At 44.8% G+C, this 21,231-nt stretch overlaps 1 protein-coding gene across 3 annotated transcripts; it reads right to left on the bottom strand.

Annotated features, from left to right (window-relative positions):
- Positions 1 to 398: 398 nt before the first annotated feature.
- Positions 399 to 21,188, bottom strand: LHX2 (LIM homeobox 2). 3 transcript variants are annotated; one of them, XM_074891571.1, is made up of 5 exons: positions 20,893 to 21,188; positions 17,933 to 18,138; positions 16,833 to 17,215; positions 8,560 to 8,765; positions 399 to 1,198 (listed from the first exon to the last, which is right to left on the bottom strand). In XM_074891571.1, exons 1-5 carry the CDS (start codon positions 21,118 to 21,120, stop codon positions 911 to 913), a joined length of 1,311 nt encoding a protein of 436 aa, XP_074747672.1. In that variant the 5' UTR covers positions 21,121 to 21,188; the 3' UTR covers positions 399 to 910. The 3 variants fall into 3 exon arrangements, with proteins under 3 accessions (XP_074747672.1, XP_074747673.1, XP_074747675.1); XM_074891572.1 differs by having other exon boundaries at positions 17,933 to 18,135; XM_074891574.1 differs by lacking the exon at positions 399 to 1,198 and adding an exon at positions 7,275 to 7,308.
- Positions 21,189 to 21,231: the final 43 nt, after the last annotated feature.

The following is a 21,231-nucleotide window of genomic DNA, read 5'->3' as shown; positions in this document are numbered from 1 at the left end:
CCACACAGCTGTCGGATACCCCGCTTGCCCCCTCCAGGAAAGGGGACAAGCCATCTCTTGCACAAAAGCAAGATTGTTTTCATAAATGCTAGCTGAAGTCAAGTTTCTTTCACGCAGCAAAGTTAAGGATAGTTCTTCTGATTTAATTTTAACATTATCTGGTAACTTCTACCTGCAACTAACAGTTATTTATTTCTCTACAATGAAGATACCTAGACTGTTGTACAAGCTGGATGTCCCACCATATATACTTCAGGAACAGGAAGAATGTATACATCATATTTAGAGTTTATCCTAGGCAGATACTGTGTTTGCAGTGCAGTTTTCTAATCCTTTTAAATACAATCAGCTTATCTTGATTGTGACACTAATGTTAAATGTAACTGCAGCCATTACCAAGTAGTTTCCATAAGTGGTTTTATTACTGGTTAGATTTTACAAATTCTGGTATTCGAACAGACTTCGACCTTAAAATTCTAAAACAACAAAGCAACCAATGAAAGGCTTAGGACTATTCAAAGTAACAAACTCTTAACATTTTTGCCCTGGTCATAAATATACAGAGAGAAAAAGAGAGAAGTGGACATGGAATCCAAAGAATGTAGATAAAACAGTATATAAGGCACATGGCAGTCTTTGAAAATACAGAAGCTTTAGCCAACTTAAATTAATTGCTGTTTCCCTTGCTCAGTCCACAAAACTGTACAGTTACACAAATGTTGTGTTGCAATAGATCTTCCAAGTTATTCTTCAGTCCATACTCCGTAATACCAGAACACTACATTTCCTTCTGTTTTTTAGGAGAGATCCTAATTGTGGTTAGTCAGTTGCTCAAAGCCTCTATTAAAATACACTTGGAATTTCAGCTAAGAATAATTTCTTTTTTAAAGAAATTATTAAGAAAGAGTCATCAGAAAAGATTTGTAAGAGTTGTCTGTGAAGGACTTCGAGATTCATGAACCTCAAGACTTCCGGGCACTGATGTCAAGACAGATGTCACAGTAGGCATAGTAGGATTAGTCAAGTCCGTTAAAGTAGTGGGAGTGCTGGAAGGACTCATGGAGGCATTGGATATTTCTGAGGCAGGACCTGATGGGGTCCCTGCTTGGAGTGTTGAGTCTGAAGTCTTATCCACCCCTGTGTTTTCTTGACGTAAGAGGTTCCGTCTGAATTTGGCTCGAGCATTTTGAAACCAAACCTGAAATAGTTTAATATAACAGGGTAGCATTTAAAGAGCTGCAGTGTTTAAAAAAGCAAAAGCATACTCACAAATTCACCAACACTTGTATTGGGGAAGATGTTTTTACTGATAACATGTTAGAAAAGTAGCCCCAGCCACGAGAAGTGTCCTGCGCATGCCTGTAGAGCATTCCTCTTTCCCTTTCCTGCAATCCTGGACAAACAGCCTGCCTGGGACAGGAGTGGACTAAGGATGGAGGACGGCAGTCTTTCTGTGCAGGCTATGCGTAAAGATGCTTAGAAATTCGGCAGCCTGCACGAGTCCTCGATTGCCCTCAATCCCAGGGGTATTTGTCTGGATGAGGCAGACATCAAGCATCTGATGAATATAAAATAAGGAGTTTCGACACCCTCGTATCTCAAGTCCATCTCCCATTGTAAGCAGCAGGTGACACAGACCACAGCACCCTGCTTTTCTGCGGGCCCTGGAGCTCTCCCAGCAACCTTCTCTCGTCTCAGTGCCTGCAATGCTCTCACTTTTCTACAAGGACTGTCCCTCCTTCTTACTCTTCTCTTACTCTTCTTTCTCAAATGCTTCAGCTCCTTTCTCCTATGCCAATCTCCTTTTCAAACGTTTTCAGTACTGGAATGATGTTGGGAAAAGAGGCTTGAATGGTATTAAAGACCCACACTGCATTAAAAACTGTCATTTCAGTAGAAATTATATCCACATAGAGAAATGTTTCCAATATTGCTACTTCTTGCATTATTTGATTATTATCTCTGAGTGAAGGACAAAAGCTATGACTTCATCTTTCTCAGTTACATTTCAGTGTTTAGGTCCAAGTCAATAATGCTTTCCACTGTCTGCAGGATTTGTTTAAAGATAAAATATTTTTCTGACCTATTTAAAAATAGATAAAATAAAATCTGTTCGTGAAATTTGCAGGAAACCTAGGTACAGCATATTACTTTGACTAAATTTGAAAATGTTGTTAAATAACCTGTGTTCAATGTGATATATGTTGATACCAGGTAATTTTACTGCTACAAACTAGCTGAAATTTCACTGTGCTTATTTATCAGAAGGCCTCTGCCATTGTTACATGCTTTACAACGGACTCAGTCTTGATCCTACTGTCCTCACGTTGACCTGCTACAAGGAACAGGACTGAGTCTTTCCATCCCGGATGCAATGAGCCTCATCACCTCTGTATCTGTCGGAAGAAGCAACCGAGCGAGTGAAAGGATCTGCATGACCGTACAGTATCTCCACCAGATTTCTCCTCTGTGGCCTGTACAAGGAAGCTGAGTGCGTGGAGCTCAGGAGGCCGCACCAACCTGCACAGAAGTTCTGACCTCTAACTCTGAAGCAGCACGGCCCCTGCCGCAGGATCCGCGTGAAGCCAGGCGCTAGCAGAGGAGCGCTAGGTAATACAAGCAGGCTGTAAGGTTCTCCGTGCACTCGCAGCCTGCAGCCGCACATAGAACTGATGAACATGTCTCAGCTGGTTTTCCTCTGACTGGTTTTCTTCTCATCTACGGATGCTCCAGCCCCAAATTCCCCTTATTGAGCACTTTTACTTTTTCTCTGGAAAGCTTTCTCCCTCAACCAAGGGTCTTTAAGGTGCACACCCTCTCTCTCACTCTCTCTCCAGGGAATGCCCCAAGGAAATAATCCTCAGGCACAAATTCTAGCAGTGGCCATAGGAGCTGCATTCATGGGCCATGCATAAATCACATCCCTACAGGCCCTTGTTTCTGAAAGCTCAGTATTTTAAAACAGTTTATGTTGGCACTCCCTTTGTTAAAGCTCTTAGTTTAAAGGCTATTTATTGGTTTTATATACAAGAAAACAAAAATCTCTTCCTCAACTAGCATGGGTGAAAATATACTCATGATTTTATAACATAGTCCATTATGGTGGTAAACCTGTTAAAGGCCAGTGATGGGTAAAATGAGGCAAAACCAAACGCGATATTTTTGCCTGCCACATTCACAACCAGCGTCCTCTCCTATGGCTGCTCACTCAGTGCCACGCGAGAAGGGAGGCGCAGAGTGTCTGCGTGGGGGCCTGAGCAAGGCGAGGAGCCTCGTGTGCAGGGGATGCAAGTGAAGCGAATCAGTTCTGGTCATTCAAGCCGCAAAGTCTCAAGTGCCAGCTAGTTAGGAATGGTAAAAACCAGCAATCTGAACGTTTTGGGGGATTTTTTACCTTTGAGTAAGAGATAATTTATATTTGTCCCAAAAGGAATTTGGTTTTGATTTTTTTAATATACCTCCTAGCAGCTGTAACAAGGATAATACATGTGAAGGTGAAATGGAAGTTTAGAGACTGTCACTGTTGATACGTATGTGTACCATAGTTAGGTAATAATTAGAACAGACAAAAGCACTAGTCCAGTTGCATATACACATACTTCTGTGTAATTTCACACTTATGTTCGTTAAAAATATACATCTTTATATAAGCAGTAGTCCCAAATATGAGTAACATTTCCATTCCTATTCACAAAACTATTTTCTCATTTAAAGTGTGTAAAACTGTAGAAGGCACCATAACTATTTTGTTTATTTACGTTGTTCCTAAACATCCAGCTGCTCCTTAACTTTAACAGGGTGAGAGACTCTATGGTATTTTTGCTCTTTCTGATTTGAAACATGTAGCATGTAAAGAAAAGTGAGCAAGATCATTGGTGTTTATGTATTGCCCTTTATCTTCCATTAAATATGAAGACCTGTGCTCAGATGCCCTTACCAAAGACCAGTCATGCTGCTTTCAGGAGCTGCACATGTAACGTGGGTCATTCTCTCTTTAATAGCGGTAGCTCATGTTAGACATAGAAAATATTACATAATCTTGTAAGTAGTATTCAAAAAGAGATTATATGACTACTTGTGCTTCCTTCCTCACTGAGATAGTGTCAAGGTTAATCAGCTAATGGTTATAAAGCTCTTTAAAACTGTCCAATAATAAATATTCATATTACTGAAAAGATATCTAAATATTTGTTAACTGAAATTCTGAAAATACCTTGTCCTATGATAGAAAGGGATAACATAATTATCGCAATAGTGATATTCTGGTATGCACTTAAGTGAAGTTCACAGTCATGAAAGAATTACAACTATTGTTTTCTGAGTTGTAGGCATGTAGGCCTGCTTCCCTCCTGCCCCGTGTCGTTACTCATGGCTGTGCAAAGAGCGTGCAAGCGCTGGCAAGGCAGGGCTGCCCATGCATAATGGCAGTAGAGCTGTCTGCTCACATTGGCAAGTCAGGCCCTGCACCTGTAACGGTATTACAGTAAAGAAACCACCCAAACATACATAACTGAAAGAATTGTTCCAGAAGGACCTATCTCACATCAATTACACAATCAGGAATCTGGTCTTCAGTACTGAGGAATAAACAAAATCACTGGGAAGTATTTAGTGTTTTTCTGTCCAACTGTATCATTATAAGGCTGAGCTATTTCGAATTGAAAGGGAAAATATGGACCAAAACTCCCACTGAAAAATAAAAGCAGCTGCGAGCCCCACCACTGATATTACCACATTCTGGTTAGCGGGGCTGGATGCCTGTCACTGGGCAGCTCAGCAGCTAGGTAGAGGAATATTTACTGCAGTTAAAATATTGTACTATCTCTTCAGTGATCTGTGCCACTAACTTTGCCTCCATCAAGTAAAATAGGAATAAAAGAACATCTCCATATGATAGGGAAGTATTGAGAATAAATACGCTAAGTATTGTGAAGGATTTGGATACTGCAGTGAATGAGATCTCCTAATCACCTCAGATAACTTCCTTTTCTTGTCTGTAACACCTCCATTGTTGCAACTGTTATATATTGGTTGTATGAATAGCTTGTGCTAGGAACAAATTCTTAAACACAATTTTGCTCATTCACACAGCTACCCGGAGACATTACTGAATTTTACTACCTAGTAAGCGAAGAAACAAAAATATAAAGGATGTTGCACCACAAAGCAAACTACGTTCCCTCATTGCACACACATTCTGTTTACTCTATCGTAATTAGTAAACACACAGTTAAAGGGGAACTCTGGGGTATTTTATGACTGGAGGCTCAGTAAAGTGTCAGCAGTATGCTAGCCTAAAGCAAATCTTCACTGAAAGGTAGCGCGGGGTACCCACGCATGACTCTGAAAATTTTCATGCTTGTTGGCAAATGGAAACTGAATTAGCAAGGTCCAAATGCATGCAGTGGTCTTTGTAGGGTTTTCAGAGCGACTTCACTGGGGAGTGATTCAAGAAAGAACAAGCAGCGTACAAGACACCCACTGAACAATAATGCTTTATGTTCCTAAACTGCTTTTGCCATGGGTAATCATATGCCAGACTGCTGGGGAGAGCAGAGGTACATACCTATAGCTAGCAAACCATATCTTCTTTGGGCTATCTACTTCCACCTTCCCTTTCTAAACTCACAAACAGAAAGATCAATTCCCAAAAGAGGAACATTTATGCCAGTTAGTTAGCTCACAATTAGCTGGTCACTTTAATTATGAATGATAGCTTACAATAATGGGCTTGTGCTCCCCAGTTGCAGTACAAGAGGTATATTAAATTGCAAATATAAAGTTAAATTGCAATGAAAAGAAATAAAAATAGGGGTTAAAAATATAAATAGGCTTACTGTGATTCCAATGTGGCTACTTAGGGAAAATAGTCTGCATTACAAAGCCACTGAAGGAAGTGTAATTTATGAAGCATTTCCATGCCATCCCACTTCTGGACATGTGTGGCTGATGACTAATTGTATATAAAGCAAAGACAGAAGTCAGGTCTTCCAAATCCACTATCATAGACCATTAAGAATACAGTCAAAGTCGCTGTACAAAGTATCCTCATTATGTTCTGTGGGACTGTCTATATAGTGAGGGCACTTTAGCTGTTTCCTAAACCACTAGAAACTCTGCTTCGTGTGTTTAGGAAGTACACTGGTTTCACAACAAGAGGATCTGTTTCGCCTGATCTGCTGTCTTGCATTTTCTATTAAAATATATCCTATTAATGGTATACAAAGAGCCACAATCCTTCACCAGCTGAACTGAGATCTGAACATACAGAAAATACAACACCTTACGAATACGCCTAATAACAACTTAGGAAGATTGCTTACTACTGGTTAAGCGTGCACGTACGCCTGGGAGGCCATGCGCCTTCGGTACATAAGACAGACTAATACTAATGATGCTCGTTTAGATCAATAGTGTCAGGGAATTACTTCGTGTTCAATAAATGACACAGATGGAATGCCAACCTTTCTGGCTCAAAAGAATTAACAAGTGACACTATCTCAGTAACCAACATCATGAAGAGTTTTCCCCAGCAAAGAGCAACCCTGAAACTCAGATAGGTGAACTTCAGTGTTTGAAAAATTGCCTCTCACAGGTTAGAGATAAACCAGTTGGGCACAAAGGTTCTAAAATGAAAAAAAAAAATATTGTTTTTTCATGGCCCAAATTAATTTTCAAACAAAAAGTCCAAGAGTATGGAGTAGAGTGCTCATAACAGACAGGAAAACTCAAGTGGCAGTAGACTAAGTATCACTCCGGGCCATTTTCTTGAATTGCCTCCAACAGCGTCATCCTCTGGGTGCAATCCCCACCACCAACTATTACCTTCCACCACTCTTCAGCTAAAGGAGCCCAGACATAAAGGAGTATTTAACTGTGAAAGTAAAAGAAGTGAAACACAAATTACCAGAATGATAAAAAAAGTTTAGTCAAATTCTAAGGGTCTTCCACAAAAAAAGAGGAACCACTAAGCACCTTAAAACTGCAAGATGTGAGATGTTTAAGATGGAAAGAGAAGCAATGAAGAAACTGAAAGAGGACCTAAAGTGCAATGGAGACGTGGACTCAAATTTTGGAGACAGGGAAATACATTCTGAAAAGGAAGGAAGAAACAGAGACAATAACTTGGAAAAAAGATGGAAGGAAAGACCCGTTAGGTGAAAAGAGAAGAGAGAGATGGAAGTCAAAGTTGGTGTGGAGTGAGGAGAGAGGACAGAAGGATGATCAAGAAAAAGAGACTTCCTAGACACTTATCTCATTTATTAATGCACTACGTGAAATTTCTCAGATAATTCAGGTGTGAGTACACTGTAATGGACAGAAGAAATATTACTGAAGTGTCTAAACTCTGAGGATAAAATAAAGACGTGTCAAAATAAGGATAGACAAATGCAGTAAATTATTTTGCCCATGTGCATGGATAAAGGAGAGCTGCTCTGAGAGACACTACACCAAGTGTTAGGATGTGCACTAGTTATATCGGAGGAATCTGTTCCACCACCACAAATCAGCCTCATAAACACAAAAAAAATCCAGCTATGGAGGACGTAGCCAAGAATTAATTACATACGTTTTTTCATTAGTAGTTTTTACTGGGAAGCCTACAAAACCTTGATTCCTTCTTCTGTTAGGTATTAACACTGTAAGGTCCAGAATCCCTCCAGTGAATTCAGTTTTTCTCAATATTTTTTGTCTGTTGCCCTCCACTTGCCTATGAATTTGCGAGAGCTGTCCACGATGCTTTCCCAGGAGTCTGCCTCTGAGCCCTACCTCTCTATGAAGCTCACAAACCATTTTGCTGCAATTAAGACCCATTTAAAAATTTCAGCAATAGATCCTGGAATGCCATGGCTCCTATATGCCCAAATTTATCTCTAGGTATAGTTATTTGGATAAGTTCCCATTGAAACTGACTTCTTGAATCAGAACTATAAAATAAATTGGAGCTGAATCAACTAATACTCTCACCTTTGCTTCCCATAATAGTTTAAACAGAGCGTATATCCGTGAAGCAAGAAAAATCCAGCTTTCAGAGAAAAAGTACATTTAAAATGCAGTTTTCTTTAATTCTAAGTTACTAAACTATGAATAAAAAATTAATCTTTGGAAAATTTATGTCCACTTCAATTATGAAAGAAAAGATATCCTCCTTGTCCTGATGAAATAAATCCAAACTGCTGATTAATTTCTTATGAAGGTAAACATTCACAGTAATTTCTAAATTAAGAGCTCTCTATTTACAGTGAACACACTAACTAAAATAATTCACTCTTTCCTACAGCAGATTGGAAGCTAAAACACGCACCAGAATTAACTGACTACAGGAAAACAAGCAGGGCCCCAAACCTTCACAACTGTCATTAAAAATTAGAACCCAAGTGATCTGCTTTCGGGAAACTGAAAAGAAAGAACTTTTCTCATGCGTTCTAGGATTTAACTGAAGTCTCACAGAAGGTATGAAGGACTAAGAAAAGCTTGAAAATCAGCAAAATCCATGGCATTTTAATTATAAAATTGGTATTTCTTTTACTTTTCAAGACAAAAGACCGCTCTTCTTACCTGAAGAACTCTTTTGGTCAGGCCGGTTTTCTGAGCTAGCTGTTTCAAGTCCTTGGCATCAGGATTGTGGTTAATAGCAAAGTATGACTTCATTGTCCGCAACTGGTGGTGTTTGAATGATGTCCTCATGCGCTTTGTTTTTTGATTGCTGGGGTATTGCTGGTCTCTATCCAGGTGGTCACCATCGTTTTCATTGCAACTTAAAGCTTAAGGCAACAAGAGGAAAAGGCGTGTAAATCTATTGCTCTGTGACCAACATTGTTTGCAGTTCATCTGAGTGCAGCAATTAAAATAACATACCATGGCATGTATTGTACTGGTACAAATCCTACTTGCCTTCCCCTCCATTTCTGCATCTTCTATTTTTCCCTCACAATAACCAGCCTGCAAGGACCCTCACCTGCCTCTTTATGGCTTTTAAAATGTCAGGTCTGTTTCCTTTTTTCTTCCCTCCATCTCCACACAGCCTTTCCTCCACTTTCTGCTTGTAGGACAGTAGCTGTCCTCAACTCTGTAAAGTGTTTTAATGTACTTTGTATCACTATAAATTGCATTGTAACGTACAAAGCAAGCTGTACAATACAGTCCACTTAAATCTCGATGGAACAGACCAGTTAAAATTATAATTATTTCCTCCATCAAACTAAACCCTGTAGAGTACAAGAGAGACCATTAAATGAAACACTGTAAAAGAAATAAAGTTTGTGGGTACCAGACAGCAAATTATGACTATAATTGGACTAGCTAAAGAAATAAAGCTGTTAATACAATGTATCACTAGCACGCCAAATGAAAAAAATATTTTAAATAATGTGTATGTTTATATTTCCTTTTTAAAAAAAAGTATTTGCGAATACTAGTTTGAATGATCAATTCTGTTATCTCCTTCTGAAATCACTGAATGACGCTGACTGATACATTTGCATAAATCAACTCTAAAGCCTGTAAAGGAAGTCTATGAGCAAGGAACATTATAATAATTATCAAGTAGTATTAAATGTTGAATGCCAAGCAAAATAATCGCATAGACCAAAATGAGTTTTTCATTTATTTGTGCATACAGTGAACCATAGAAAAACTCTTAAAAAACCATTAAGGACCGAGCTTAAATCCACTAAATAAATCAGGGCTATAACTGAAAATTAGCTCTGACAAACTGTCATTATTTTGCTTTTTCTGTTCCAGTATCTACAACTCCCTTTTAATGTCCTAGAAGTTTTATATTAAAAGTAATGAAAAATCACTACTTTCTCTGTTCTATGTTGCATGCAAAAAATGAGAAAAAAAAAATTTGTATTTTAAAATCTGAATTATTGGGGAATTTCTCAAACACATAAACAGATTTGTTTTCAGTTGTCCATTATTGCTGGTTTGTTACAGCTGAGTACATCTCATAGACACGTCTTTATAGTCTCACTCTAAATCCATGCTAGCCATCAGAGGTTTTCAGCCCTATTGAAAACATACAATTCTCAAAGGCATGCATTAAAAGCAACTTTTAAAAAATAAACATCAAATGCACGTACTCATAAGTACAGATTCTATAAACAGCAGGTTTGCAGCATGTACAGTAGCTGCTTTGCAAACTTCCGCTTTTCAAAACCTTCTAAAAAAACGTGGCACAATATAGAGCAAGGCCTCCAAAAATTCAGCTTTAAGACCAAAACCATGTTTGTTTAATAGATACGTAGAAAGTGTCCGAAGCCTCAAACTTTTCTGTGTGTTTCTGTACTCCTATAATTCAAAAATCAGCTTAAAAAATTTTTACTGTATATATAAATGTGTGTATGTGTGCGTGTGTGCGTGCGTGTGCGTCCATTTGTATAAATCCTTCCAGACCCAAGCATCTTGTGCCAAATTCTAGCAATAAGAAGCATTTCTGCTTGTTTTCCTGCGGCGTGGAAAGACTGGAAGCACCTGAATTTAAAAGGTGTAAGATGCTTAAAAGGAGACAGTAAAAATGCAGTATTAATGGAGCTGGGTGGAATGTAGCAAAATCTTTTCTGGTTTAAGAACTGAGATCTTGTTGCCAAACTGGGGTCATCCCATGTGCTCCAGCCTCCTTCACAGCTACAATTCCTGATGTAAAGAATACTGGGATGAATAACTGAAACTATATTGCTCAAAGCAAATTCTATTATGGAAATGTAAAACCAAGCAGTGCTTGCTTTTAAAATGTACTCGCAGAATTGTAGATATTAGTAATGGGAAAGACCTCTGTGTGTTATCTTAAATGCTTTCAAACCCTCCCAGAAATAACAAGGCAGAGACTTAGGAGGAAATGCATTAAAGTATCTGTCTGAAGGACTGAGGTCTGTTCATGTTAATATGCAACAAAACAAACCCCAGGGCTGCAAGTAGTTGGATTTTAACCTGTTCCACAGAGAGAGAGATACATTCAGGATCCAAGGAAATCAAAGTGATTCTAAACCCTCCCAGAATGGAAGGAGGGTATCAGCTTTTCATCAAGCCCTGATAGGACAATGAACAAGTTACTCTTTGAATTTCTCATAATTTTACCTCCTCAACTACTAAATAAAAATAATACTAAAATGACAGTAAATATGTACCATTTGAGACTGGCAAAATATTGTCTTTTTCTATGAAGAAAGTTATAGAACAGAAAGTGCACGAGGGTGTCTGCTGTTCGTTGTCTTGCACAAGTGGTTTGGGTTCCCCCAGGCATCACCTGGTATGACATAAATATTGCTAGTTAGTGACAATTCCCCTCTTGTATTTGGTTGTGGCGCCCAGCACCATCTTCTATTAGGTCTATTAGGTCTAATATTATATGCACAGGATCTGAAATATCTCTGGGCGTTGCAGGCAGAGAATGGGCCAAGGCTGTAAGCGTGGGGAGATTTTAAGACCTAGGACTTTCTGCGAAAGGCATCATGGTGTAAGACTAACACTGTACACGCTCCTCACGCAACCCTCTGCTTTTCAGGCACTTCCTCCCTGTTCCTCTGTGGTGTCCCTGTGTATCTCCCGAAGGAATTGTTGAACTATCCATACGTAAGATTTCCCTTCAGTTGCAGCATCTAGGGCTCCTGCTGGGAGTTCAGAAACACAACTGGTAAAATTCCAGTCAAATAGAGGAGTCTTAACGAATGTTTCATTCCTATTTTGTGATAAAACAAATTCTGAAGTGGTGCCAAGTCTCTTTTTTGACCCTAGAACATTTCCAAGGCTCTTGTGCCTTCCCCGTAGCACCCACATCCAGGCCATTGCCCTCCTGTCCTTCGGCCGGTCCCAGCAGCTCTTACCGCCTCCTCCATTAGCACCGCGGCACGAATGTCCACTTGGCCACAAGATGGTGATGTCCACAGAGAGCATCACTAGGAACTAAGATTAAAACATCATATTTTGATATTGGTGACCAAAATATCCTTTGCAGAATGAGGCATAACACCGTCTCTAAAAACAGCGACACGAATGTAAAGCTGGATGGGTTGTTACCTTTGTAACAAACACTATTTGAAGAAGAAAACTTGGGAGCGCTATTTCACACCCAGATCCCCCCACATGTCAGAACTCAGGGCAAAGCATGTGTTAGTAGTTAGTAGGTCGCTAAGTACAGGGCACATGAAGAAGATGGGAAAGAGGAATTTCCTTTGGGGGAACTTTTGTTCTCAGTAGCTTGTGTTTGACATGTTAAATTACCCAAAAAGAAAGCAAACTAATCCTGATTCTGAAAGAATGATGAAACAAGAGACACATTTGGTGCATGCATCAGCTCTCCGTATTCAGTGGCTCAGGAACATACACCCCTTTCCTTCTGTAATAAGAGTCAAGGGGGTGTTTTAACCTTCTGCTGCCTGGAGAGGGAACTTGTGATTAACTAGACGAGGCAGGGGTGCAGCCTGATTTGTTGTTTGGCAGGAGTGTGTAAAGGACTTTGTGGTACCCGCATCCTTGAAAGGGACAAAATTGAGACAGAGCCCTCGGAATGGTACTTGGGAGAGGAACAGAGATAGTCTTTCTCCCTGGTGGCAGGAGAAGACACTTGGAGAAGGCAGACGCCTGAACTCCACACCACAACTGGAATTAAAGGGGGTGAAGCAGTGGCACATGGAGCAGACAAGATGCCCCTCGCTGCTTCTGAGGCGCCTGGCAGCGCCGAGAGGAGGGTGCCCCCGCCAAGCCCTCGGAGCGACAGACACAGAAAGCGCTGCCTCAACCTGCAAATTTCAAGAGGTGTTTCTAGGGAGATAAAGCCTGTCTTAAGCAGCGACTCCCTTCCAGGCTGAGCATCACAAGGCCACGAGAGAGGAGAGCTGGGATTAGAAACCCTCTTTCCTCCGGCCTTCCTCAGTGCCTGGGACAAAAGGGCTGCGTGTCCCCGCTGCCTCTCGTCCCCCCCCACCCGCGGCCGCGGTGCCTCTGGGGGGAGAGAGCGGCCCGGGCCGGGGCCGCGGCGGGCGGGAGAACAAAGGGTCCGGAGCGGGGCCGCGCCGGGCACCGGCCTGGGCGGGAGGAGCCAGCCGCCGAGGGTTTTTCCCCTCAATTAAGCCAACTGAATGGCGCTGAATAGCCGGTGCGAGTGCGCGGTAATTCCCTGAGCGCCGCGATTAACCCGGGCAGCCCCGGCCGCGCCGGGCTCCGCGCTGCCCGCCGGGCCGGGGGAAGGAAGGGGCTGGCAGCGGGCTCGGCTCCGCTCGCCTCCGCGGGGGGCTCGTCCCGCTGTGCCCTTCCCGAGGGACCCCCCGGCCCTGGGCATGGCCGCCTCCCGCGGGGGCGAAGGGGGGCGTGGGGGGGAGCAGCGCTGGCCCCCTGCCCCGACCTCAGCCCCCCCGGGGGGGGGGGGGGGGGGGTGTCTGATGCACCGCGCCAGCGGGAGCCCCAAAGGTGACCACGGCGGAGGGGGGAGCGAGGGGGGAAAGGGGTAAACTCTGATTTTTCTTAGGAAATCGCTGCAAGACATCCGTTTTTAAGCTGCGACTCCTGTTTGGTCGCTCTGCAACTGTAGTCACAGGAAAGCTTACTCCGAGCTTTTAGTCCCAGGGGAAACGAGGAGAAAAAGAGAAATTCACTCTTCAAAACTTTCCAGGCTTTTTCCCATTTTTTCTCGGGGGGTGGGGGGGGGCGGGGGGAGGAAGCTTTTGACGAAGCTCGGTCCGAGGGTCAGCTCCAAAGGGCCCCGGCGCTTCCCCGAGCCGTGTCGGCGCCTCCCGCCCCCCGGGGAAAAGCCGCCCCCATGCCCGGTCCCCAGCGCCGAGGAGGTGGGTCTAGCCTGGATAGTCACCTTCTGCCTGAAACACCGGGTATCCTCCTGCTAGTAAGGGAAGGGAATATTTCTGAATATCTTCGCTGTTTGCACAGATTATTTTAGCACAGAGTATTTTAGCATCTCGTCATGGCCCAAGTTTGCGCAATACATCTGTCATTTTCGAGGATATTTTAGTGTCTTCGTATTAAAGACAAGACTAGATACAAATGAATAAAATATAGCAGGCTGTGGGAGGTTTGGGGTCTAATTCACAAAGGGAGTATTCAGAATTCTTTACAGGTGCTCCTGTGTTCAACAAGCTTTCAGCCATTGATTTACTGACCTAAAAAACCCCCATCAAACTCCATTCCAACAAGTGAAAGAAGAAATTATGATCACAGGAACACACTTTAAAAAAAAATAATAAAAGAAAGAAGAAAGAAAGAAAAAGAAATCTTTTTGAAGTTTCAGCATCCTTCTAAGCTATTTTCCACTTGTCAGGCTCTATCCACATCTAAAACCCATCATCCCCGTGCAAATGGAGTCTCATTTAAGTAGAGAAAAAAAAAAAAAAGTCAGTCTAATTCGTGTTGCAGATGGATATTTGCTGCAATTTACAAAATAATTCCAATCTCAATTCTGCCTAAATTTACGGGTCCCCCTTCTCCCACCACCTCTGGGTGTAGATTTATTTACACACAGTATTCTACACAAATTACCAGCAACAGATCCCCTCAGAGGACAATATTGTGCATTTCTCATGCATTTCTGAGAAGGAAATGACAAGTTCCATTAAAAATAAAAAGAGAAACTAACACACTTTTAAACGGTTTCCCTTTCAAAGGCACAAAATCGAAGGCTTTGCAATAATTTACTAGTTTGTGAAATTTTACATCAACGGGCAACCTGGTCTGATTTCCAAGATCAATGGCACTTATTATCGTATAAATTAGTCGATTATTGGTTTAGTAAATAGTTAAGTAGATAAATAGTTTAAGCAAAGAAGCCAAAGATTCCTCAAGGAAGATCTCTTAAGCTTCAGTTGCAGGCGCTGAACAAAAACTAAAAGATCAAAAAATCGGAGGGCAATTATTTTGAAAACGAATTTTGAAAATTACAGTTAAAGACGGTTTATTTAGGAAGTCAGGGAGCAGTCAGACTTTCTCAGGCTGTGCTCCCATCCAGGACAGATGCCGCTGGTTCGGTTTACAGGTCCTTTGAATCTGAACATCTGCCCTGCACAGGGAGACAGCGGAAGGACAATTAAAATCTAATCCTGCCGAAAAGGAGACGTTTTAAAACGGGCAAGATGCATATTTTATGTATGCTTTAAAGCTCAGCTGTTACTCGCGAGAACACTACATACACCTTTCATCAACCTTCACCACTGGGACTACTACTGATTTTTGCACTATTTCCAAATTATTCAGCAATTAGTTAAACCAATAATAGCTGGCAATTTTGTTCCCGAGGTGCGTTTGCCAGTTGGAGCTGCGCCTTTTCCCCCTGCCATTTTCAACGCAAACCACTCAGCTTCGTCACTGTTGTTAGTCCGTCTTTAGGCGCAAAACACCCGCAGCCGCATCCTCCCGGCGCGGCCGCCTGCCCCGCACCCGAAGCCCCCGGGGCTGGCAGATCACCGGTCCAGCCTGAGCCCCCACCAATCGCTGCTGCGCCCCCCCCCCCCACTCCCCCGGTGTCCCCCCGTTGCCCCCCGGGGCACGGCGCAGCCCGGCGCTGCGGGGCCGGGGCAGTCGGGACGCGCAGAGGTGCGGCTCGAAAAAAACCGCAGCAAACTTGGCCTTTACCTAACGCCCTCTCCGGGGGAAATAAATAAATAAATAAATAAAAGTTAAAGGCAAATCTACGCCCTGTGGGACATGTCTGAGCTTCGAAGATTAAAAAAGAAAAGATGCTCGAAACAGCGGAGAAGTGCAGACAACGCTGCAGCAGCGCAAGGAAAGAGGCGAACGAGTTTTGTCCCCAGGGTCTAACGGGACGGCGGAGCGCGGGGCTCAGGGCCACTCGGGGCTGAAGCAAACCCCACCTCCGCCTTGAATTCTTCTAATCAAATCAAGATCTAAGAATTTCCCTTTGTCCAAGCACTTTTTCCTGTTGCATGCAGGGAGCAGGGCTGGAGGACCCAGGGATCGCAGCCGCTCTGGTGGGCAGTTACAGGGACGAAGAAGAACGAGGGGAAGGGGGGAAGAGGGGGGGCAGGAGGCTGCTCGAATTCCTTCGCCTGCAAAATTACAGTGCTGTGGCGGTGGGGAGGTTAAACGAGGAAACACATCAGAAAGTTTGCAGCTCCACGCAGAGAGCCCGAGAGACAGTCTGCAGGGACTGGAGGCTTGCGGCGGCTGCCAGGTTTGCTCCCTTTCCTCCCGTGCCGACCGCAGAGCAGAGGCCGGGGCTGCGACTCCGGCAGCGAGGGTTCAGGAAAGGGGGTGCTGCAAGTTTCCCCACCCTCCTCCGAGTCACATCTGAGGAACAAAACTCCGGCCGAACTTGTCAGGGTCTGAGAAGAGCCGAGCCCGCCTGCAGACACCTGCTGCCGTCAGCCCCTGCCCGGGCTCCGCCGCACCCCCAGTCCCGCACCCCCAGTCCCGCACCCCCAGTCCCGCACCCCCGCTGCAGGTCCCTGGAAAACAGCCGCTTCCTTACTTCCCCCCCCTTCCAAAACTCTGAGGTGCAAGAGCTCAGGACAAGGGCAGAATAAATCGCCCATCAGCAGCCTTTGAGTGTAGCTACTAAAGAAAATTCACAGCTCTCTGAAGTGCTAACTTACAATCTCTGGTTTCCAGATTTTATTTCAGGCTACACTCCCCCTTCTCCCCCTCCTTAACCAGATGACCTTGCTTCAAAACATTTTATTTCCAGCTGAAGTGAAAAATGCTAACATATTAGCTTCTGTAATTGCAGTTTGACAGCACTTGATCTCAATAATTATGCTGCAGCTAAACTATTATTAACGGTTTAAGCTAAAATAAACGGAAATCCCCCTTTGGAAGTGAACAGAAACAAACCGTTTGAATAGCGCTGGGGGAAGGTGGGGGTCTCTTACCTGCGTTGTAGGCTGCCAGGTCTGCCCCAGGCCCTGGGCTCTTCCTTTTCCTGGGTCTCCCCTTCTGGACAGTCCCCACGCCGTTGTAATAAGGCAGTCCCAAAGTGTTGGCAGAGCCGGCTCCCAAGGCCGGGCCCTTCCCAGCGGCTACATCCGAGTGATTGAAATGCACCTGGTACTCCCCCTGGATGAGAGTCTCGAAATGGAGGCGGCAGTACACCAGATTGTCCTTCATGCCAAAGTGATCGCCGGTGGTCAGCATCTTGTTGCAAGTGGTGCAAGTGAAGCAGTTTAAGTGATATACCAAATCCCTGGCCCTCATGACCATCTCGGAGGCAGAAATCCCCAGGTGACATCTCGCGCATCTCTGCACCGAAAACCTCCTGCAAAACAGAACGGCCAGAGGAGACGGTGAGAGGCGCATCCCCCCCTCCCCACCCCTTCGTCGGGTCCGCCCGGAGGGCGGCAGAGGGAGAAGGGGCTGCGGGGCCTGGGGCGGCCGCCTCAGCCGGGGCAGCGGCGCAAAGCCGGGACGTCGACGGGGCGGCTTCGTTCCCCGGGGGAGCTCCGTCCCGCTCCCCACCTCGCAGCGCGGCTCCCACCGGGGAAAACGCCCTGACACCCCCCCCCCGCCTTCCTCCCCGCCCCGCCAGACTCCCCGGGCGCGGGCAGGAGGCAGCGCCGGCGGGCTGGGCCCGGGTTGACAGCGTGCCCGGGGCTGGGGCCCGTCCCCCCACCCCTGCCAGGGGACGCCAGCCCTCCCCCAGGGTCTGGGTGCCGCTCCGAGCCCTGTCCTGCCTGTTCCGGCCGGGAACCGCGCTCAGCTCCCCCTTGGCCGTGTCCTTCCCCATCTCACAGCCCGCTTGAAGCCCCCGGTACCCCGCAAGCAGGCTGGGGGCGAGCTGTGCCCGGGCCGCGCCCCCCTCCCGGGCCCACAGCCCCCCTCTGCAGCGGGGGGTGTGAGGAGCCCGCAGCCCGCCCCGCGGGGACCGGCGTGCCCCACAGATCCCCTCCGCAGCCCCTTCGGGCCGGGGTTTGCTCAGCGTGGGGGGTGTCCCCCCCCTTCTCTCCCCGGGCTGGTGGCCGAGGGCAGGCTGTACCTGTAGTAATCTTCCTTGCAGTAAATGCTGCCGTCCTTGCTGAAGCAGGTGAGCTCGGACTCCAGGTTGAGTTTACATTCACAGCACTTCAGGCAGCGCATGTGCCACTGTTTATCCACAGCCAGGAGGTAATAACGGTCGGAGATTTTTCCCCCGCAGCCGGCGCACAGGGCAGCCCTGTCACTGCTGATGGAAGGCATGGTCTGCTGGGGGAAAACAATTACAGACCGTTAGCGAGAGGGAGAAACTCTTGTGCGCTGCTGGACTCCCCCCTCCCCCTGCCCGGCCGGGGCCGGGCTTCTCCTCTTCCTCGCAGGGGCCGGGCAGAGGGAGCGGAGCGGGGGCTCCCAGCCCGGCCGCCCCGACCTGCCCCCCGCGCCCGGGAACGGGGGTCCCCTGGGCCCCGCCGCATCCCCCCTTCCCGGGAGGAAGGCGAGACGAGAAGAAAAACACCCTGGGCTTTAGGGAAGGCGTCCGGATGAGACACAGGATTTATTTTTTTTTTTAATGGATTTTCAAGTCTCAGGACTAGAAAACATGCTGTTCAATAAACAGGCGCAATAATCAGAGTAGGGCAAATCGCAGATTGTTAATTTTAAAATTTATTATTATGGATATACTGAGAGTGTCTGTATAGTTAATGCTCTGTGAGTGCGTGTATGTGGAGCGTGTCTGTGTGTGTATTTTCCTAGCTATAAAATTCCGAGTGAATTACGATCAAACCCCCCAGTAGTCACAGGGCTACAGACAGAGCGCTCGCTGCAAGCTGGTTCCAAACAACACGTATCCAAATCTGCTGTGACCCACAGCACCGAAGGGATCAGTAAATAAAGCTGCAGAGGAGACGAGCATTACTAAATCCGAGGCGCAGAATGTTTTATCAGGAAAACGAAATAGTGGGAAACGTGTAGGAAAGAAAGTGGGGAAAAAACAACAGAGCACTTTAGATTATGCTGGGATAAACTTGGAAGCAATAAAACTAAATGTAACCCCTATATAATTTAATAGTTTAGTGTCAAATCGCAATCCAATCGAATCCCTGCAAAAAACAAATCCATACCTATTCTGTCAACTTCTACCAAAAAAGAAAGAGAGGGAAAATATCGGAAACCGTTTAAGCACGCTTATTTATTTTAGCCGGCACCTTAAAGCAGGGCTGAGGAGCGGGGGCTCAGGGCGGAGCAGGGTTTGGGGCAGCCCCGGCAGTGCGCTGCTGTCCAAACGCCCCTCGCACAAAGCTCGCTGTAGATTTGTTCTTGGGCAAGACAACCCGAAACATTTTTTTTGCAGATGTGACAAACACGCAGTTTGTTTTGATTTGGGGCGGGGGGGGGGGGGGGGGGGGAAGTTGTTTGTTTACTTTTACCTCCTCTAGAGCCTTAAGTCCTGGCGCAAAGCAAAAAGAAAAGACAGCTAATGGGGAAGACTCGAAAGAAAACGAAGCTATTTTTCCAGCATATGCTGGAGTGATTACTTTCACCCAGTCCTTGCAGAGATCACAAAATCCCATCGCGTGAGCACTACTGTTCGCACTACACCGTTCCCGCTGCCAGAACCACAGCTGAATAAAATCATGGCACAGCACTGGTATGTTGGCCACACAAGCCCACCGATAGCTTATTTCTTTAAGGCATTTAACTGAACTCTGATTAGGCACCGGTTTATAACCAAAGTAGTTTCTTGTAGATCCACTTTAAATGAAATACAATTTTTCTGCTTTGCTTTTCCGGTAACGAAAATATTCTGAGATCCAGAAATGGTATTTAAGGATCCAGTATTCTATCCCACTATTTGTTACATACACATGTGTATGCATATGCATTATCTATCGATATATAAAGGTCTGGCATCGTATTTATTTCAGGAAAGATCATCTGATATTGTTTAATTGTACGGAGAAATATTAACTTTTCCAAAGAAACCCCAAACCGTTTAGATTAGAAATCACGTTCCACCCTTACAGTATAAAGGCTCTTTTTCAGCCGGTATTTCAGGATTAAATAGTCTCACTGTCACCTTTAAGTAAGTTTCTACAAAGCATTAAGAGAAATAACACATACTGACGAAGTTTTAAAAATCGAGAACAGATATCTTTCTTGCATATGCCCGTATCAGTTTACAAGACAGCATTTAACCAAAATATGGGATCATTTCACTTCAGAATTATCATTTTTTTAACAAAAAAGTAGTATACATAAAACGTTGAATCAGTTAACACACTTCAGAAATCTCTTCCACTTTGTTAGCTTAACTCTGGTTAGAAGGATGCATCTTTTTATTATCTAAATGTATTAATATACAAGTACTATGCATCAGCAGACATAAAAGTGGTAAAGTGATCAAAATTTGCATCCATCCGTCTCCCTGAAACATTTCTAGTTTTGTTTGTCATGTTCGCAAACCCAGTGTTCATATATATTACAATTATTTTTAAAAATCATAATTTTAAGGTACCCAAGTTTAGGTTTTTTGTTTATAAATGCTATAATGACTACCTTAGTGTAGACATCCTACCTGAAAAATAACACAGAATTGGATTCTTTGCTGTTCGTGTTTCCATTCTGCAGACAAAAAATTCGCTGTGCCAAAATGTTATCTGTATAAAAGCATACTTTGCCTCTTCCTAAAAACTTTGGAAGGCCGGACAGGCTGGGGGAAGGGAAGGCGTTCTTGGACGCTACCAAAAGGCTGGTCTATCTTTCTGTTTTCTCGCAAGATCAGTACCGTTCATTTCACCCAAGTGTTACTATTACTATGCATATTATTAATAATTAACAGTTTCATGCCTTTCCCCACGGTTTTATTTAATCTTTTGGGGTGCCTTTACGCTTAATTTTCTTCTGATTTAGCATTTTGCATACGTTTCCCCCCGATCTGATATTTTAAGGGAAAAGCTGCATCTTTGAGGGGTTTATTATGCTTAGGGGGTTGAACGGCTCCCCCATTCCTTTGCTTCCTACCGTTTCGGTCTCTCCCCTGTCTATAGCCGAGCTGATGGCCGGTGCTTCGCTTTTGGTTCTCCGATCCATCTCGTCGATGACCCCGTGCATCTCCGAGCCGGACAGACTGTGGAAAAGCATCGCTGAGGAAGCGGAGGAGGAGGCCCCGAGTTGCTGCTGCTGCTGACAGTTGTCGGGGTCCCTGCAGGAGCCCAGAACTTGCATTAACCGGAGCCCTCCCCCATGCATCTAGCACGGCCGCCCCGTCTCTCCTTGGGCTCCGGGCTTTTCACCCCGGCAGAGATCTCCGGAGCGCAGCGCAGGCACTGATCCGAGGCTTCGAGGGGCCGGGGTGCAGAA

The sequence above is a fragment of the Strix uralensis genome, chromosome 21 (assembly GCF_047716275.1).
Source record: "Strix uralensis isolate ZFMK-TIS-50842 chromosome 21, bStrUra1, whole genome shotgun sequence".
NCBI lineage: Eukaryota > Metazoa > Chordata > Aves > Strigiformes > Strigidae > Strix > Strix uralensis.
The sequence above is the reverse complement of the archived record's forward strand: the minus strand, read 5'-3'. Positions and strand labels throughout refer to the sequence as shown.

Coding starts and splice junctions, on each gene's coding strand:
- LHX2 (XM_074891571.1), bottom strand. CDS start 21,120: ATGCATGGGGGAGGGCTCCGGTTAATGCAAGTTCTGGGCTCCTGCAGG. Junction 18,139..20,892: donor ACAGGGGAGAGACCGAAACG/GTAGGAAGCAAA, acceptor GTTTTCCCCCAG/CAGACCATGCCTTCCATCAG. Junction 8,766..16,832: donor CCTGGCAGCCTACAACGCAG/GTAAGAGACCCC, acceptor TGTTGCCTTAAG/CTTTAAGTTGCAATGAAAAC.